Source organism: Athalia rosae, chromosome 3 (genome assembly GCF_917208135.1).
Source record: "Athalia rosae chromosome 3, iyAthRosa1.1, whole genome shotgun sequence".
NCBI lineage: Eukaryota > Metazoa > Arthropoda > Insecta > Hymenoptera > Athaliidae > Athalia > Athalia rosae.
The window spans coordinates 20,026,190-20,042,208 of NC_064028.1; the positions used below are offsets into that span (position 1 = coordinate 20,026,190).

Genomic DNA, 16,019 nt, shown 5'->3' on the forward strand with positions numbered 1-16,019 from the left:
TTACGGAAAGGTTGCAGTCTCGACGAAGGGCGCGTTATTATTTTCCGACTCGTCCGAGGACCGTGAATTCTTCGGCAGGTAAATTTTGCGGGGTTTGTCCCGTGCAGAATCATGGCTCGCGTGTAATAACGTCGCTCGCGTTGGCAATTAGTATGGATTACTTCGGTCGCGGTCCGCGTGCGCGGTTTACCTTATATACATAAACATACGTACAATTTACCCATGTGTACACCATTTACCGTCTATATGCACACTGCACATACAACACACACACGCACACACAGGTACACAATCGGGCAAACCAACGTCGTCATACATCACCGTACGGGGTTCACGGTGCAGCGGAGGGAAGGGAAGGGGATAGAGGAGAAAGAGAAAGAGGGTGGCTACCGCTGGTCACAGTCTGCGGCCTACCGGGTGGAAAAGCGTTCGCCACAACCGCCTCCACCCTCGTGACGCAACTTCAAATCCCCCATTTAAATATACAGGGCGTTCCGAGCGAACTCCGACGGCGTCTCGGTGGCCCCCCACACCCCCGACAAGTTTTTTTTACAATCTTTCAAATTCGCTGGTCGATGTTTTCCCGCCGCAATTTTTCAAAATCATTGACAAACCGCTAGCGTTTTTTGGTCTTGAGAAAAATGGAATACCAAAAAACGAAATCTCGTCGACGTTGGGTACTGCGGGATTTTATTTCCCGCATTCAATTTCGATCGATCGGCTGCGGATAGAAACTAGAAAAAAAGGAAGATTAAATTCGATAATTTTTGGGTGGAAACGCCCCGTACACAACGCTATTTATTTCGCCGGTATAGCGTGACTTTAACCGGACGCATGCCTCGTCGTAACACGTACACGTCCATGGGGTGAAATACATGCATCACCGTAATCAAAGTGTGATAAAACCCACACGCTCGTATGTATAGTTTACGTAGTCAATATGTGTCCGTATATACTTAATAAATGTGTGTGCAATATTATTCCCAGACAAACTTAATCCCGTGACCTAAATATGCCCGGTATACGCGCGACGTCGAGGGCTGACAACCCCGTCAACCCCTAGCCGATACTTTTCTCTCTACACGCTTTTCATTGTACATTATCATTTCAAGCTGGCATAAGACAGGTAATTAAACAGGTGCGTATAGGTAAGCAATCAACGATTCCGTCAACTTTTGCGATTGCGAAAAATCGAACGGATGTCTGGAAAGAAATAGTTTGATTATCGTGACGAAGAAAAATTCGTCGATCATTCGAAAAAATTGTTTCCAACCGCAGAGTCGATGCTTGGCAAATTTTCGTTTTCATTTCGATCGACGGACGCGTAACGTCGAGTTCTATATACATATGTCTTTATCAAATACGTTTCTCTCGCTCGTCGGAAGGGGTTCGTTTTCTTATTATTTTTCAACTAAATTTAATTGTTCCGATTCGACAAAAAGAATATACCTAATACAAGTTCCATTGTTCGTTACGCCTTTTCGAATATCGGGTGCTGTGTGTATTGTACAGGGTTGTTCTCAAGAACACACGCGTACATAGAATATATAATACAAGTCAGGTGAGGTTATAGATTTTGCGTCGTTACCTACCTACCCCTGCCGCTGTTTATCCCGTGGTTTACAACGGGCGCCAATAATTCCCGCGTGATATACGTACAATACGACGTACATGTATACGCGTACGTACATTATAGGCATTATACCATTAAATAGGTATGTATAGTTTCCATCACCATATACATGCACATCCCATAAACAGCTGAGGTCCCTTCGTATACATGCGGAAGGTAATTATGGGCATAGTTGACGTTCCTATATAACAATGAACTTTTTCTAAACCCCCCGCAAGGGTCGTTAACGGACAAACTTAAACGAGAGGCAGTGATTCAAAGATTATGCGCGAGAACCACGTGATATATATTACGGGAGAAAATTTTGACAGAAAAAAAACAAAAAAAAAAACAATGGTGCCCAAATCTTTTCAAACCACAGGTCGAAGTGAGTCGGACCGTTTGTGTAAAAATTAAGGGATCGGGGGAGGGGGGAAGATTTCATCTAGTTTTCGACTCGATTCACAAAAATTAACGACTAATGAAAACTTGTGGGTAGGAAGTATGGAGAAAAATATGACTAATATTTATCACGTGCGTTACACACCTGTTACATCGAGTTATGCAACGAACTTGTACGAAAATGTAATGGTCGTATACGTATGTCGTGTAGGACTTTCTGATTGAAAAAATTATGTAGGTATACAGGTAGACTCGTACGAGTGTACGCGGTCGAATAAAAGAAGCGTGTATACTTTCACCGGGGACAGCGGAAAATACGATCGTCGTTGAGGAATTTCCGGATATGACGGATGCGGTAAGATGATAATCACGTAACAATACACATGACTCGCGTACGAATCATATGTGGGTTATATGTTATTAAGCGGAAAAAGAAATGCGAGGTACTGACTGACTAACCGACTAAATCCAATAGTCAAGTTTGGTGATTCAGAATGTGAGAATACAGAGATTACATGGTAAAACCTATACTAGGTATTGTTCGCGGCTATCGCGACTATACAAATACCTAGATATAAAACGGGGGGGGGGAGGAGAAAAAAAAAAAAAAATTCAAAAAAAAAGAGAAAGACAACCGAGGAGAGGAACGTCCGTGATCTCTGCAATTTTCACGCAAAAGTGTGCAATGACACCGACGAGAAGTACAGGTAGAGGTTCGACGCGATTCCTATGTGATTATACGAGTCGGATGACCACCGCAATGACCGTCAAAAGTCACCAGAGATAAACTGAGAATGAAGTAGAATATTTCTGCTCGGTTTTCTTTTTTCCTCTTGTTGCTTCCAAAGTAAATACATAGGACGATGCCATGATACGTACGTACGCAATGTACATATAAGTTTTTGCGATATCGTCGAAAATTTTTTCGTACCAACGTCAGAAATTTTATATCAAAAATTGTCTGTTCCAAAAAATTTCCGATTAATTATTTCTCGTTGATTAATCCATCATTCGTTTGTGTTCACACACGCGTATCGAGGGGCAAAAGTGGAACAGAAAATTTCTGATGATATTCAAATTGCATAGGCTGTATATACGTATGTATACGTGGTATGATATTTACATGATCGACGTATGCTGCGGTCTGTTGGGGTCTCCCCCGTTCCCGTAAGCATTCCCATTACCATTGCCATTACCGCCAGGTAATCCGGGGAGCACTTGTGTACTAGTGGTAGTTATAGTCCTTGGCGGTGATTGCGTATCCTTTAATATTTTTGTAGCACTCAAAGGCGTCGTAACACACATTATTGGTTCTTTGTAGCCGTTGTTGTTATTTTTATCACACTAATATTCGAAGACGATCGAATCAATCATCGTTACTTATCAATTTTTTTTTTTTTTTTTATCTGTTCTTTTCCTCGATCTTTTCCTACCTCCAACTAATTTCACACTCGATAATCCCTAATCATTTTTGATTTATTTATTCCTTCGGTAGGTAGCCCCATTATAGTTCTATCGATGTTTTGTCGAAATAAATTCTTTTTTTTTTTTTTTTTTTATAATTTTATTTTACAAACAATGACAATATTTTTCACACACACGTAACATTCCTCGTTTAATCGATCGATCGATCATACGATCGCGAATCCAGACAACGAGACGAAGGAATTACGATTTTGAAAAAATGACTAACTTTTTTGTGCGTTAAAGTAATTAACGGAAAAAAAAACGAAACATAGGATAATCGTTTAATAAATATGTGTACATATAAATTTTTTTTCGTGTTTACGTATACCAATAAATAATAATAATAATAATATATTATCGAGACACGAGACACTGCAATTTATCAGTTATGTATGTATAAGTATCATCGTGTTATTTGTTTACCCCCTATCTCGTTTTCTTTTTCAATGTGATATAATTTGAGGACACATGTAAGACGACGGAGAAATTGACGAACGTCCCTAGTCGCAGGACGCCACGGGTCTGACTGACTGACTAACTGAGTAGTTCTAGTTTCACAGGGCGAGTGCCACGAGCCGGCGGGCGTGGGTGAGCACGCGGTTACCTCGGGGAGGGGATGAAAAATCGTCCGTTCATTGGACCGGTGACGTTCCGTATACGAGTGGGGGAAATCATCCGCCAATGAGGGGACGCACAGATACCGACCGGCGCTACCTCAATCGCTTTTAAAGCTCCTCTGACACTTCGCCGCCAGCCGTCAGGCGAGCGAGTTCTTTAAATTTTGGGGCCTCGTGCGTTTTATTATTTTTTCAATACTTCGTATCTTTCATTTTTGACGTCCCATTCCTCACCATCGAAGTTATCATCCGTCAGTCTAACGTGTGTTGAAAAAAAGAGTGCGGTGATCGAAGCGGAACTTGGATTTAAAGGTTCTTCGTCTAGCTGAGATTTTCAGAATTTGACACTTCGATCGAGTGTGCTACAGGTGCAACGATATGTACGAATACTTTTTTATACGGTTGAAATTCAGTGACTTGTAATAAATTACTTATTAATATCTATCCTCATTGTACTATGTGAGTGAACAATTGGTCTACTTTTCTCTTTTTGGATCTGTCTATTCGATGTTATTCATGTATATCATATGTCAAAATAAATTTTTGGAAAAAAACAACTATCCTTTCTGCCATACCATTTCTTCGGAGTGATCATTTTTACCCTTTACCCCGTCTAGAATACATTCTACAAATAGTGCCAAATTGTATGCAAGAAACAGAGAAAAAAAATGCCATGCATAACCGATATTGCAATATCATAAGGTGGGGTAAATATGCAATAGAAAACTAGGAAATTTTCTCCTCAACGCAGTTACCTTTCTTCTATCCATTCCATTTCCATTTCCATTTCCATTTTTTTTTTTTTTCGTTTCAACTTTTTTCTCCAGTTTCCTCATAATCTATCTAACCGGTATGCATGACATTCGAAGTAATATATTCATATGCAATTCTTATGCATTTTTCTATGACTATAATAATCCTGAGTACATAATATAATATATGTGTCAGGGGTAAAAAGTCTGACGGATGTATAACCGCAGATTGAAATAGTGTTATGTATATGAAACAACATTGTCAATACGTATGTAGGAACAGTGTAGATACGCAGTAAATAAGTCCACCATAAAAATGGATTCTGAATTACATAGCTTATGTGATATACGCATACTTTGCACACTAGCGATGCCATCATCATCATCGTCGTCGTCGTCGTCGTCGTCGTCGTCGTCGTCATCGTCTGGTTTTTATTACATCAACTGTGAAATCCGCACCACGTATATCTGCATACCCTTATACATCTATACCCCCCGTGTTATATGCAATGGGGATGAATGCGGATTGGAGCCATAATACGCGCGACTGCATAGCATGCACGAGTATTGCTGCTTATGTCCCGTTACACCAACGATGTATGGAAAACCAACCGCTGAAAATATGAATAAAATATGCGATGGCTTTCCGCTCGGTATTCGCGACTCTAGCTTTCCCACCTCCCGTTCCCCCGTCTTCCGTGTCTCCGTCCTTCTCACCCGCCCTACCAGACCCATCCGAAGGCAACGATTTTCGCAAAAACGAAGAACAAATAAAAATGGATGAAAACCTCACCCCAATTACTGCGTCCGATGTATCTGTGTACAAAAGAAACAAAACGAAACAAAATAAAAGAATCTACGCTTGCATTACAGTTTTGAATTGTGTTTTTTTAATTCATTTTTGTTTTTTTTTTGTTTTTTTTTTTTTGCCTTCATTTCTTCGGTCACGACGCCCGTTACAATTTGTCAGGATTTACTTATCAGTCTGTCGGTTGTCGACGGTATAATTTCATATAAACTGTCGTCTTCGCGTATATACACAACGTTGAGAGAAATTTTTATCAATGTATGCGTTACGGTACACAGGTAGGTACGCGTCTATACAAACTGTGCAGAGACGTACGTACCTATACACAGATGTACAGCGCGCTGAGGTTGAAGGGCTGAAGAGAAAAATCTCCGAGAACGGGTAGGTATTACACATACACACCTTATACCGTAGGTAAATTTTTCTTGAGCTACTTTTCAAATTTACATATAAGTCGGGCAACATCCCCCCGCGTCTACCTAGCTGTTTCCGCTTTTCCGCTGACTTTTCTCGTTCTATAATACACCCATCTACTTCTCCGTTTCTCTTTTTCTCTCTCTCTTCGTCATTTTCTACGCTATTTCTACATCCCTCACTGTAACCGGCTGCGGCGTCTGATTGTCAGATATAGGGGTAGAATTTTTTTCCCGACTTCTAATGTCATCAACATTTTCCTTTTGTTCTTAACCTTTTTTGTTACGTCTCCCGCGGACAGCGACGCTACCGTACCATACAACCGTACGTTCGTATTGACGTTAGCGACGATCGAGGGAGAGGGTGAAAATTGTGCACGGAGTAAGTAGGTTTATTCAAAATTCTAAGCATGCTCCGCCTCCTTCTCCGCGCCCCTTATTTTCCTCCACATCTTTCGCCATTATATACTTCACGTCGTAAAGCCATGCCTGCCCGGAATATTCACTGCTGCACTTTCTACCTACGACTATGCCTATACCTATGTGAGCCGTCTATCCGGGGTTGCAGATCCCACCGGTACGCGTTTTATAATTGTCTACAATTTTTTTTTTTTTTTTTTCTGGGTCGTTTCGAAATTTCTTTTCTCTACTCACCTTCGAAACAACGGCGGTTCTTGAACGAGCAGATGAAAATCGTTTTCCGAACAAACTTCCCTGTCTCGGTGGTGAACGGCGCATTTGAAACTTCGGCTACGTTTTCCGCTCATCTGAAGAGAAAGAAGAAAGAGAAAAAAATATTATCAGTTAAATAAATAACATCGATACGTGTGTAGCAGTATGGTAATTAGTTTTTCTCTGTGTACAGTGTGTGCGCAGGGAAAATCCTCGTTGGTGAAGCAAAAATAAAAAAAAAAAACAAAAAATAAATCAATAAAATGTCCCGGAAGAAGTAAAAAGAAAATTGGGTGACTGGGCGCCGCGGCGGCAACCATATTCAATATCCTTTTTACTCGACTTTATTAGGGCGGTTATAATGCAGCTCGACTTAAGCTGTTGTGGAAGAATCTATATGGGTTACGTAAAGGGCGAGTTAGAGCTTATGGTACAAGGTAGATTTTATATTGGAGTATCGATAATCGATATAACGACGTATATTTAAAACAAATATCGTGAAATTACCTTTGTTAAATGAGCAATCTCTGAGCAATATATATTTTTACCGTCGTCGCTGCACAGCTATACCAACATCCTTGCAACGTTCAGCAATTTTTGTTGTCCACGGAATAAAGCTTCGCGATGAAATTCAATTTTTTTCATTTTATTTTTTTATTTTTCTCATTCTTATTCTTATTCTCTACCTCGGCAATCGAACGGGAAAATTAGCTGACGCGTCTATATCGGTACAGGTATTCTAGCGTAATCAAAAAAATTAACCTCCATTTTCCCCATTATTATATGTACGATGAGTCGTCGCGATATCGACGCCCGTGGGTTTTTTCAATGAAAATTTCCTCCTACCTATTCTCCGATAATTTCTTTTTCCCTTCTCACGTACGGGACGAGTGCATCATTATATATTCGATGGTTTCTCCTGATCTGGGAAGTTGGGTTGCGAATACACATGATGGTGACTCAATCATTTACCGGGAAAAATAATTTTCGCCTCACAAAGCTTGCACTATAATCAATCGGACTTTATCCCACATGGGTATATGTGTAATATACGTAATCCTCCGCAAGGGATTTGCTACGTAAAATGACATGACATAACCATAGCAATAATAATAATAATCATAATAATAATAATAATATCGATAATCTAGAGTACATCAATGACGATATAATCGCCAAAGAAATAGAATAAAAAAGCGAGAAAAAAGAAAAAAAAATCGAAATCCTCTCGTCAAAAAATTAATACGTGAATCGTCGTGCGTATAAATGGATAATCGATACCAACAATTTTTTTATCGCGTTGTACATATATATACATAAATCGTACATATGTAAACCGATGAATGTTCTTAGCCGAATATTCGATGTATAGCACAGGTATGTGTATATACATCTGGTTAGGGTATGCGGGATATACACTATAGATTATTATTATACATATCTATGTACCGTTCACGCGCGTACCGTGCACATACATTTTATCATATGTAAAAGGGTGCGTGTAACGTGGGATTAATTAAATTGCCGTATGATCATTGAATTGCGGTTCCGCGCGAGCTGCAGCAGCATGGCGCGGGCAACAAGGGAAGGTAAAACCTGCGTGGCACTCCGTGGCTTTACGGATGTGTGTATAACACGTATACTACATAGGAATACGTTTACGTTACGAACGCGTGTCGGTGTGATCCGGCACATGTACGTACGTGCACGTACAGTATGTACGCAACGCGCACAGAAACAGCGGCAGAGCAGCTACGGTCAATTTAGCATTGGCCATTACCCCGCGGTTTCTCGTGCAACACCGCCAAAAAGCTCGCCCTGTGTTTTCTCTCCTACATATGTATATATACACGTATCGCGGAATGTATATATATATAGGTATACTCGGTAACGCGTGCGTATGGGTCTCGGATACACGGAACGTCGGTAACTGTGTGGGTGCGTAAAACATGCTCTCCGCGGCATGGCCGATGCCCCAACACCCATCAACCCCGTTCGATGTTATTTATTATTTAGAAATCCCAGAGCACATTTAACAGAGTGGCCTGCGCCACGCAACCAAACGAAACGATACTTCCCGAACCATGCACCACCCCTTCCACCCCCCCCTCACCCCTCCTCCCCCCTCCTCCCCCGCAGTCCCTCGGGCCACGGACTCCTCCTTATCCCTCCAACTCGAAGAACAAAGACCAAAGTTGCGAAAACTAACAAAATAATAATTACACCATTTCTCGAAACACCTGTGCTTCCCCTTATCACTTTTTCACTGTAGTCGATTTTCTTTTCGGTTTTATTTATCTGATCGGTCATCTATTGCGAAATTTGAACGAATATTTGCGTCCCTATGTTTTTTTAATTCTATTTGACAATTTTTTATTCTTTCACCGTTGCATGAATTTCCGCATTGAACCGCGCGGGGGTTAATTTTCAAATTTCCCGCCTACTTCACCCTTAAACGCGGTTACCGAAGCTGGAGCACTTTTGCGTGCCACATAGCCTGTAAACCGAAGTATCACGTAAGCGTGCTCGGTTCGTACGTAATCATACAGAGGGTGAAAAGAAAACGATGAAAAAAAAAAAAAAACCAAAGGGGGTTGTAGGTCAGATATTTCATATATACATATAACGCAAGTATGACAAAGTGTGTAATATAATATACGTTATATTATAACGTACCACGTAACTCCGCCTTTCATGTCACATACCCCGTGTCCAATTTATCCATCTGTATGGGATAATTTACAAGGGAATGCGGAGGAATTAGAAAAATAAAAGAAAACAAACACAGAGTAGAAAATAATTTTTCGCCTAGGAACATCGATCGTTTGTCGTTGTCGATAAAGTAACAAAGCAAAGTCAAAACTCTAAAATCCCTGGTATAAAAATCCTATGGAGGGAAAAGATACGATGTGCATTGAGGCGCGTTTTGAATGCATTTTTTCTTTTTTTTTTTTGTCAATCACCGTGCGAGAACGTTCAATGACGAATGAGAAAATTTCAACGGGGACACTCTGTAGATGCATTCGCGAGCACGTATTATAATAATTATAGTACCTATATTACATGGCACCATAGCACCCTACGTAGATACATATATTCTGACTTTAAGGTGATAAAGGTCCCGCGACTGCGAAGCTTTGTAATTAATACCCCGTTGTATTAATTAATTATAAACACCGGAGAGCTGCAGCTACTCTTTATATGCACATAGGTATACCCCTTACACGTGCAGCGATTCAGAGAAGCTGGGCGCCGTTCAAAGTGAGAAAACTATAATAGGGGGTAGGGGTAGTTATCGGTAGGTAGTGAGGTAGGCGTTGCGCAAAACAAACTATCGATATGGTAAAATATTCGCACACCTTGTAATCGCGTATGTTTGTCAGAGAAAAAAAGAAAAACAGAAAAAACATTTACATCTCGTGTCGTTTAACAATTTCGAGCCCGCGCGAGAGCCACCAAATTTCGTTTTAATTACACCCGCTATAATTAGTAAGACAATCTTGATCTGTTTGTAAAAATCTCATACAACTGTACACCGTGCGTAAACATTGTAGGTAATATACACGAATATAATTATCATTATCGTCATCTTGTACCACCAGATCTAAATTCAACTTGCACAGTTGACATAATTACAAGAATTTACGTACGAAAACGCTAATTATGGGAAAATAGGTACGAGGTGCGTGCTGCGGGTAGGCCAAAAATCATTCTAACCACCGTAATCTTTTTTTTTTTTTTTTACCTTTCACGGCGAGATGGGACGAAAATTTTCAATTTGATAGTCGACCGATTATCTCTGCTGTACGGTACACGACTGGTCGAATAGAGCGACGACTTTGGCAGCTATTAAAATACTAACTCGGTCCCGGAGATCAAAGTTAAAGCACTTTCGTACAAAACGGCAATAAGTGTAAATTGATTTTCAGGCTTGAGAGAGCCGGGCCAATATCTGTGCTCTATGACCCGAGGAAATGATTTAAAACAAGGACAATAGGTGGTCAACCGTATCCTTTCTAGCTATACATAAACCGACCACTTTATCCGCCAACTTCCGGTTTCTATTCTCTCAAATCGTTCGTCAAACTATCCGCACGCTACGGCGCCATTTTTTTTTTTATTCCTCCTTCGATTTCTCTATCTGCTGCTCGCGCTATAAAATTCCCTTGCGATCGATTCCGTTTTTTTTTTGTTTTTTTTTTCATCTCTTTCAATAATTTTTTACGCGGCACACACGAGGTAATTTTTCGGCTCTCCTTCGCACACGTTTGTGTATAGAGGCGATGATATTGCGGGCTGTTTTACCCCCACCATCTTTGCTGTATTCGTTGTTCGATTTAGCGAAGCAATATTCAAGCGGCAGCGGTGCAGCTCGCCGTTTCTGCGGTGCATAGGTAGGTAGCAGGTAAAGGTGCAATCATTATTAACTGGATCATCTACCGGATCGAGACAAAGAGAGCCGCGAATACTGTGAATACGAGGGGCGCGAGGGGAGGGGGAGGAGGGGGGGGGGGTGGGGGGGAGGGAAAAGAGAGAAGAGCTTCAAAGAAAGGAGCAGTGCAGCGGTGCGGTGTGGAGTATATCTCTTGGAGCGTGAGAAGGAACGGGAGAGAGAGAGAGAGAGAAAAAGAGAGCGAGGAGGGAAACGAAGAGGAACTCTAAATGACGAGCAGGTGTTTCTTCGCTCACCGACTCGACGAACGAACGAACACCACTCCCGACTCTCGAATCTTCCAATCACTGTGTACACGACCAATGGAAACTGACCGTTTACGTACTGCAACCGAAATAATAAGTGAGACCGGCGAAATCATCACGAGAGCAAAAAATGATCTCACGTTAAAACTTGCGCTTTCTTTCTTTTTTTCCGATTCCCTCTTTATTGAGGAGAAAATCGTCGGCGAGACGATTTATTCGTACGTACGGACAGAGGTATTCGAATGGGTTGCGGGGGACGTTCGTTGACCTTGAATTTGGAAGATATCGCCCGACTGCCGCAGGCGGTAGTATGTAGTGAGGAAAAGGGGAAGAAGGGACAAAAATAATCCCCGCTATTCCAGTCGCTCTCTCCCATTAGGTGGTCGTCTGGCTTTTTGACCATCGAAGCGACGACCCCTATCAGCTGCTCTCTCGTATAGTTGACTTGGGTTTTTGCCAAAGTTAAAGGTACCAACCTATATAGTTCAATTATATAGTTACTTTGCACTCCCCCTAATTCCTGCATGCCTCCGACCCCATTGACCTCCTCCCTCGTCCTCTTCCTCTTCGCCTAATAACCGCAAAATGCGCCTAATATTTTTTTCCTTCGTTGTTTTTTTTTTTTTGGTCAGTTTTCAAAAGTTTTTTTCAATGCCAAAATTTGTAGCTATTACAGTACACAGTCTCGTTGAATTATACATCCCGTATACCGGTGGCCGTGAAACTAGCGACGCTTTTGCTTTTAGTTTCTCTCTTCTTTTTCCTTTTCTTTTTCCAAATGTCTTTATAAATACGGGCAAACCAAAAAGTGGTGCAGCAGAAGAAGTTATTTCGGTAGCCGTCATTATGCAATATATATATGTATACACCTTACATATATGTAAGACTGTAGGAATTTTTATTATACCGTACGGTAAAAAAAAAAAAGAAAAAGAAAAAGTTGAATTAGGTTACTTTAGTTTTATTACGGACAGTTTTGCTTTTCAAATTTTTGCACGCAAACTTTCAATTAACGAAGAAAAATTTACCGACGACTAACTCCAACGACAAATCTCGTTTGATATAAGGTGTGTAATTACGTGTATCTACATACCCCCGATACGTATAAAATCGCAAATGGGGTTGATTTAACCGACCCAGTTTCTGCATGCGACTTTTTTTCCATCCCTTTTTTTTTTCTTTTCCTAACGATATTCGATATCGCCGCAGTCGGGAGATAGAAATAAGAGGGTGAGAGACTCGGAATACGAAATGTACATTTAAATATACGCCGACATATAATAAGAAAGTTCAAGAATTTTTTTTTCATTTTTCAAAACCTCAAGTACTTGATCATATTCTTCTGCACTCCGAGCGCGCACACTGAATTTTTTCTAACAAACTCGCTCAGTTTTCCAAAAAAAAAAAAATGTGAAAAAAAAAATTGCGTAGAGGCTGGATAAAAGTCACTCAGACATCTCATCGGATAGAGAAATAACATGTAACACCAGACGCTCGGATACCGCAACTGCAGATCGAAAAAAAAACAACTAAAAAAATTCGAATCACTGTTCAATTTGCTATTTTCTAAAATTTCGATTATTCAGTTTTTACAATTTGAAATATCTGTAAAACGTGTGTCGTTTTTACTCTTCGTGATATTGAAAATTGTGATGAAAAAAAAAACAAGCAAAATTTCCCGACGAAACGGGGGTGGTCTAATCGCGGCAACGATCGGCTCGCGAGAAGAAAAGAACGGGGAGAGAGAAGAAGTGGAAGGCATCGGTACATGGCTGGTACATAGGTTATACACTTATATATATACACGCACCGGAAGTCGGTCTTGGGCATTGCTGTACGGAACACGAGGTATATATATGTATATATATATATGTATTAGATTTGCATAACACAGCAGTTTTAACAGGGGTTATTGAACCAGGTGTGTACCTCCATTCTATTCCTCGTTACATAGGTTTATATTATAGATGTATGTACTAACTACATAAATAAATAAATATATTGAAGTATACACACACACGCAAGCGTACAATTATTCGATTCTACATGACTCGATACTTTTTTTCTTCTTCTAATTTGAATTTATTAATTTTTTCTTCCGTCTCTTTTTCCAAATTCCCAGCTAACCCAACCTACGTACAGACGTAACTGTACAACTTTTAATCGTCTCTTACTCTATATTTCCCTTTTTTTTTTCTTTACGCTCCTCTATTCTTTTCTTTTTCAATCATCTTTTTTTGGCTTATGTACTTTATTACCTCTCGTTTATACCCGTGTACTTATGTACCTGTGCAGCGTACAGTAGAGCGGAGCACAGAGAGCTTTTCGAGTTAATTTCCCGGACTTGTAATTATTGCTAAATTCAAAGTACGGGAGGGGTCGGGTGGGGTGGTATAGGTATAACGGGGAGGAGGTCCGGGAAATATTAAGGAAGTTGTTGGAAACTTTATCGAAGCAAATCTGCATCGGGACGTCGTATTATACCCGTGCAAATACACGTAGCTATGTAATATCACATGACAGCTTTGTCTCTCCCTTATTCTTTGCTTTGGAGAATATCGGAGTGGCGTTGATACGCGAAGAAAGAAACTCGTCTTTCTCATTTAAACTCGGTGACCTCCATCCATTTATTTGAATATCAATAATTTTCATAATTCGCGCGAGATGGAATATACCGACGATTTGGCGCAACGTGGCTCCGGCGATGTGAGAATTAATGATTTTTCATAATATATTAACTAGCGATGTTCCTCGAGTAGTTATCCTACCTATTCCGGTTTACAAGCGGAAGTCAATTATATAAATTAATTAATGACCCAACGTTGCGTGTTTCACATCAACTGTGCGTATACGTATAGATTGATATATTTTTCAAACGTACCTCAACATTTCGTATACATACACCATTTTTCCCTAAAATACAAGCTTTAATTAATTACGTCCCTCCGATTGCAGCAGTTTACAACCTTTGTAGGGTAGAAAAAAAAAAAAATACTACACAGAGAAAGAAATTGGAAAAATCTGATCGGTCTTGTGAATTTCGATTTCCACACTTGACGCGATAAAAAATGTAATAAGAAAAAATTCATTATACGATCTATAAAAAACGCGGGAGGTGAGAGAGATCCGCGGAGGTGGCATTCTGGCGGGGTATTAACAATTTTTAGGGTACAAATTAAATTAAGGATATTGAAAGTAAAATTTCATTTATGCAACAAGAATAATATAATATTCGTAAATGTCACGAGTTTTCTTATTGTTTTTAACACTTCGATCTGTTGTGTATATTGAACTAATCAGGACTGATTTATCGATATGCATTTGCACAATGCGTATAAGTGAGCCGAGCCGAATTACGTGTAATTGCTATATATATATATATATATAATAAATAATTTACCCCTCTGCACGCTACGTGTTCATAACATAATGTGTATAACTACTATACGTATACGCACCTAAGCGGACCGGGCGCGGTGTACATACCTACAGAATTTTATACAAGATCTATATTATATATTATGTATTATGTACTCGTAATTGGAGGTTCGTCGGATGGTTCGTATAGTAGGTTATTAAATTACATAATTTTACCCATTAATATCCTCTGCCCGGACCGGACATGATTATCGGAGCTGCTCCACGGCAAAATATTAATTAGCGTTTTAATATATACGTATATATATATATATTATCTATAAATACGTAAACTTATATATACGTCGACGAATATATATATATATATAGAATATTATTACATAAGTGTATGTAAAGTTTTTGGTCGGAAGACTTGTTTTAGAATTCTAAAACGAAATTTGATATAGTACAATAAATAACCAGGTAATATTGTGAAAATAATAATTACTTTTTTCCATTACGATCATTGTTATTACCTAATATTACTCCACCTATAATACAAACGACATTGAAATTGATACCATAGATTCAATATTGGGATTCACGGTACAGGTGCATCGGCGAGATAAATATTTGATTCGATATCGTTCATTTGACGTATTGATGTTATTTTTATTATCATGGGAATTATTGTTTTTACTTCGGCGTAAAATAACAGAGTAACCGAAGTGATATTTGAACAATAATACCGTAAATCTGCTGTTGCGCGTGAACAATCGGATTTTAAAAATTTTCGAAAATGTTTCACCTTCTCCATTTTTTTGGAAAACAATGTTTCAATCAACCGTACCGGTCCACGATGAATTTGCTATTTTAACGCGTGCCTCCTAAAAAGCCTCAGTTACGGTACGTTCGATAAAACCGAAAGAACTTTGAAAAAAGAAATTGGAGTACACGAGGTAATAACATACCACGGTGAACCGTGGCACGTAACATAATTTACTTCGAATGAAAATCAGCGCAGACAACACTACGTGAATTATTTTTTGAACAATAATAACAGTGATAAATAATAATAACTATACTTCAAGCCGATGCGTGTACTTTATATATAGTTTGTATATATAGATACTTGTATTCCTGTAGTGTACATATATGCTTGTTAATAAAGTTAATTAGATCCGAGACGTACGGATTATATTATATTATATCCCATAACAC

At 39.5% G+C, this 16,019-nt stretch overlaps 1 protein-coding gene across 1 annotated transcript in view; it reads right to left on the reverse strand.

Annotated features, from left to right (window-relative positions):
* The window catches only part of LOC105687275 (protein rhomboid), a 156,126-nt gene that overhangs the window by 31,236 nt on the left and 108,871 nt on the right, over positions 1–16,019 (reverse strand). Inside the window, exon 5 of the mRNA XM_048653467.1 lies at positions 6,726–6,838. Within this exon, the coding sequence (XP_048509424.1) occupies positions 6,726–6,838 (113 nt within the window). The remainder of the gene's footprint in view (positions 1–6,725; positions 6,839–16,019) is intronic.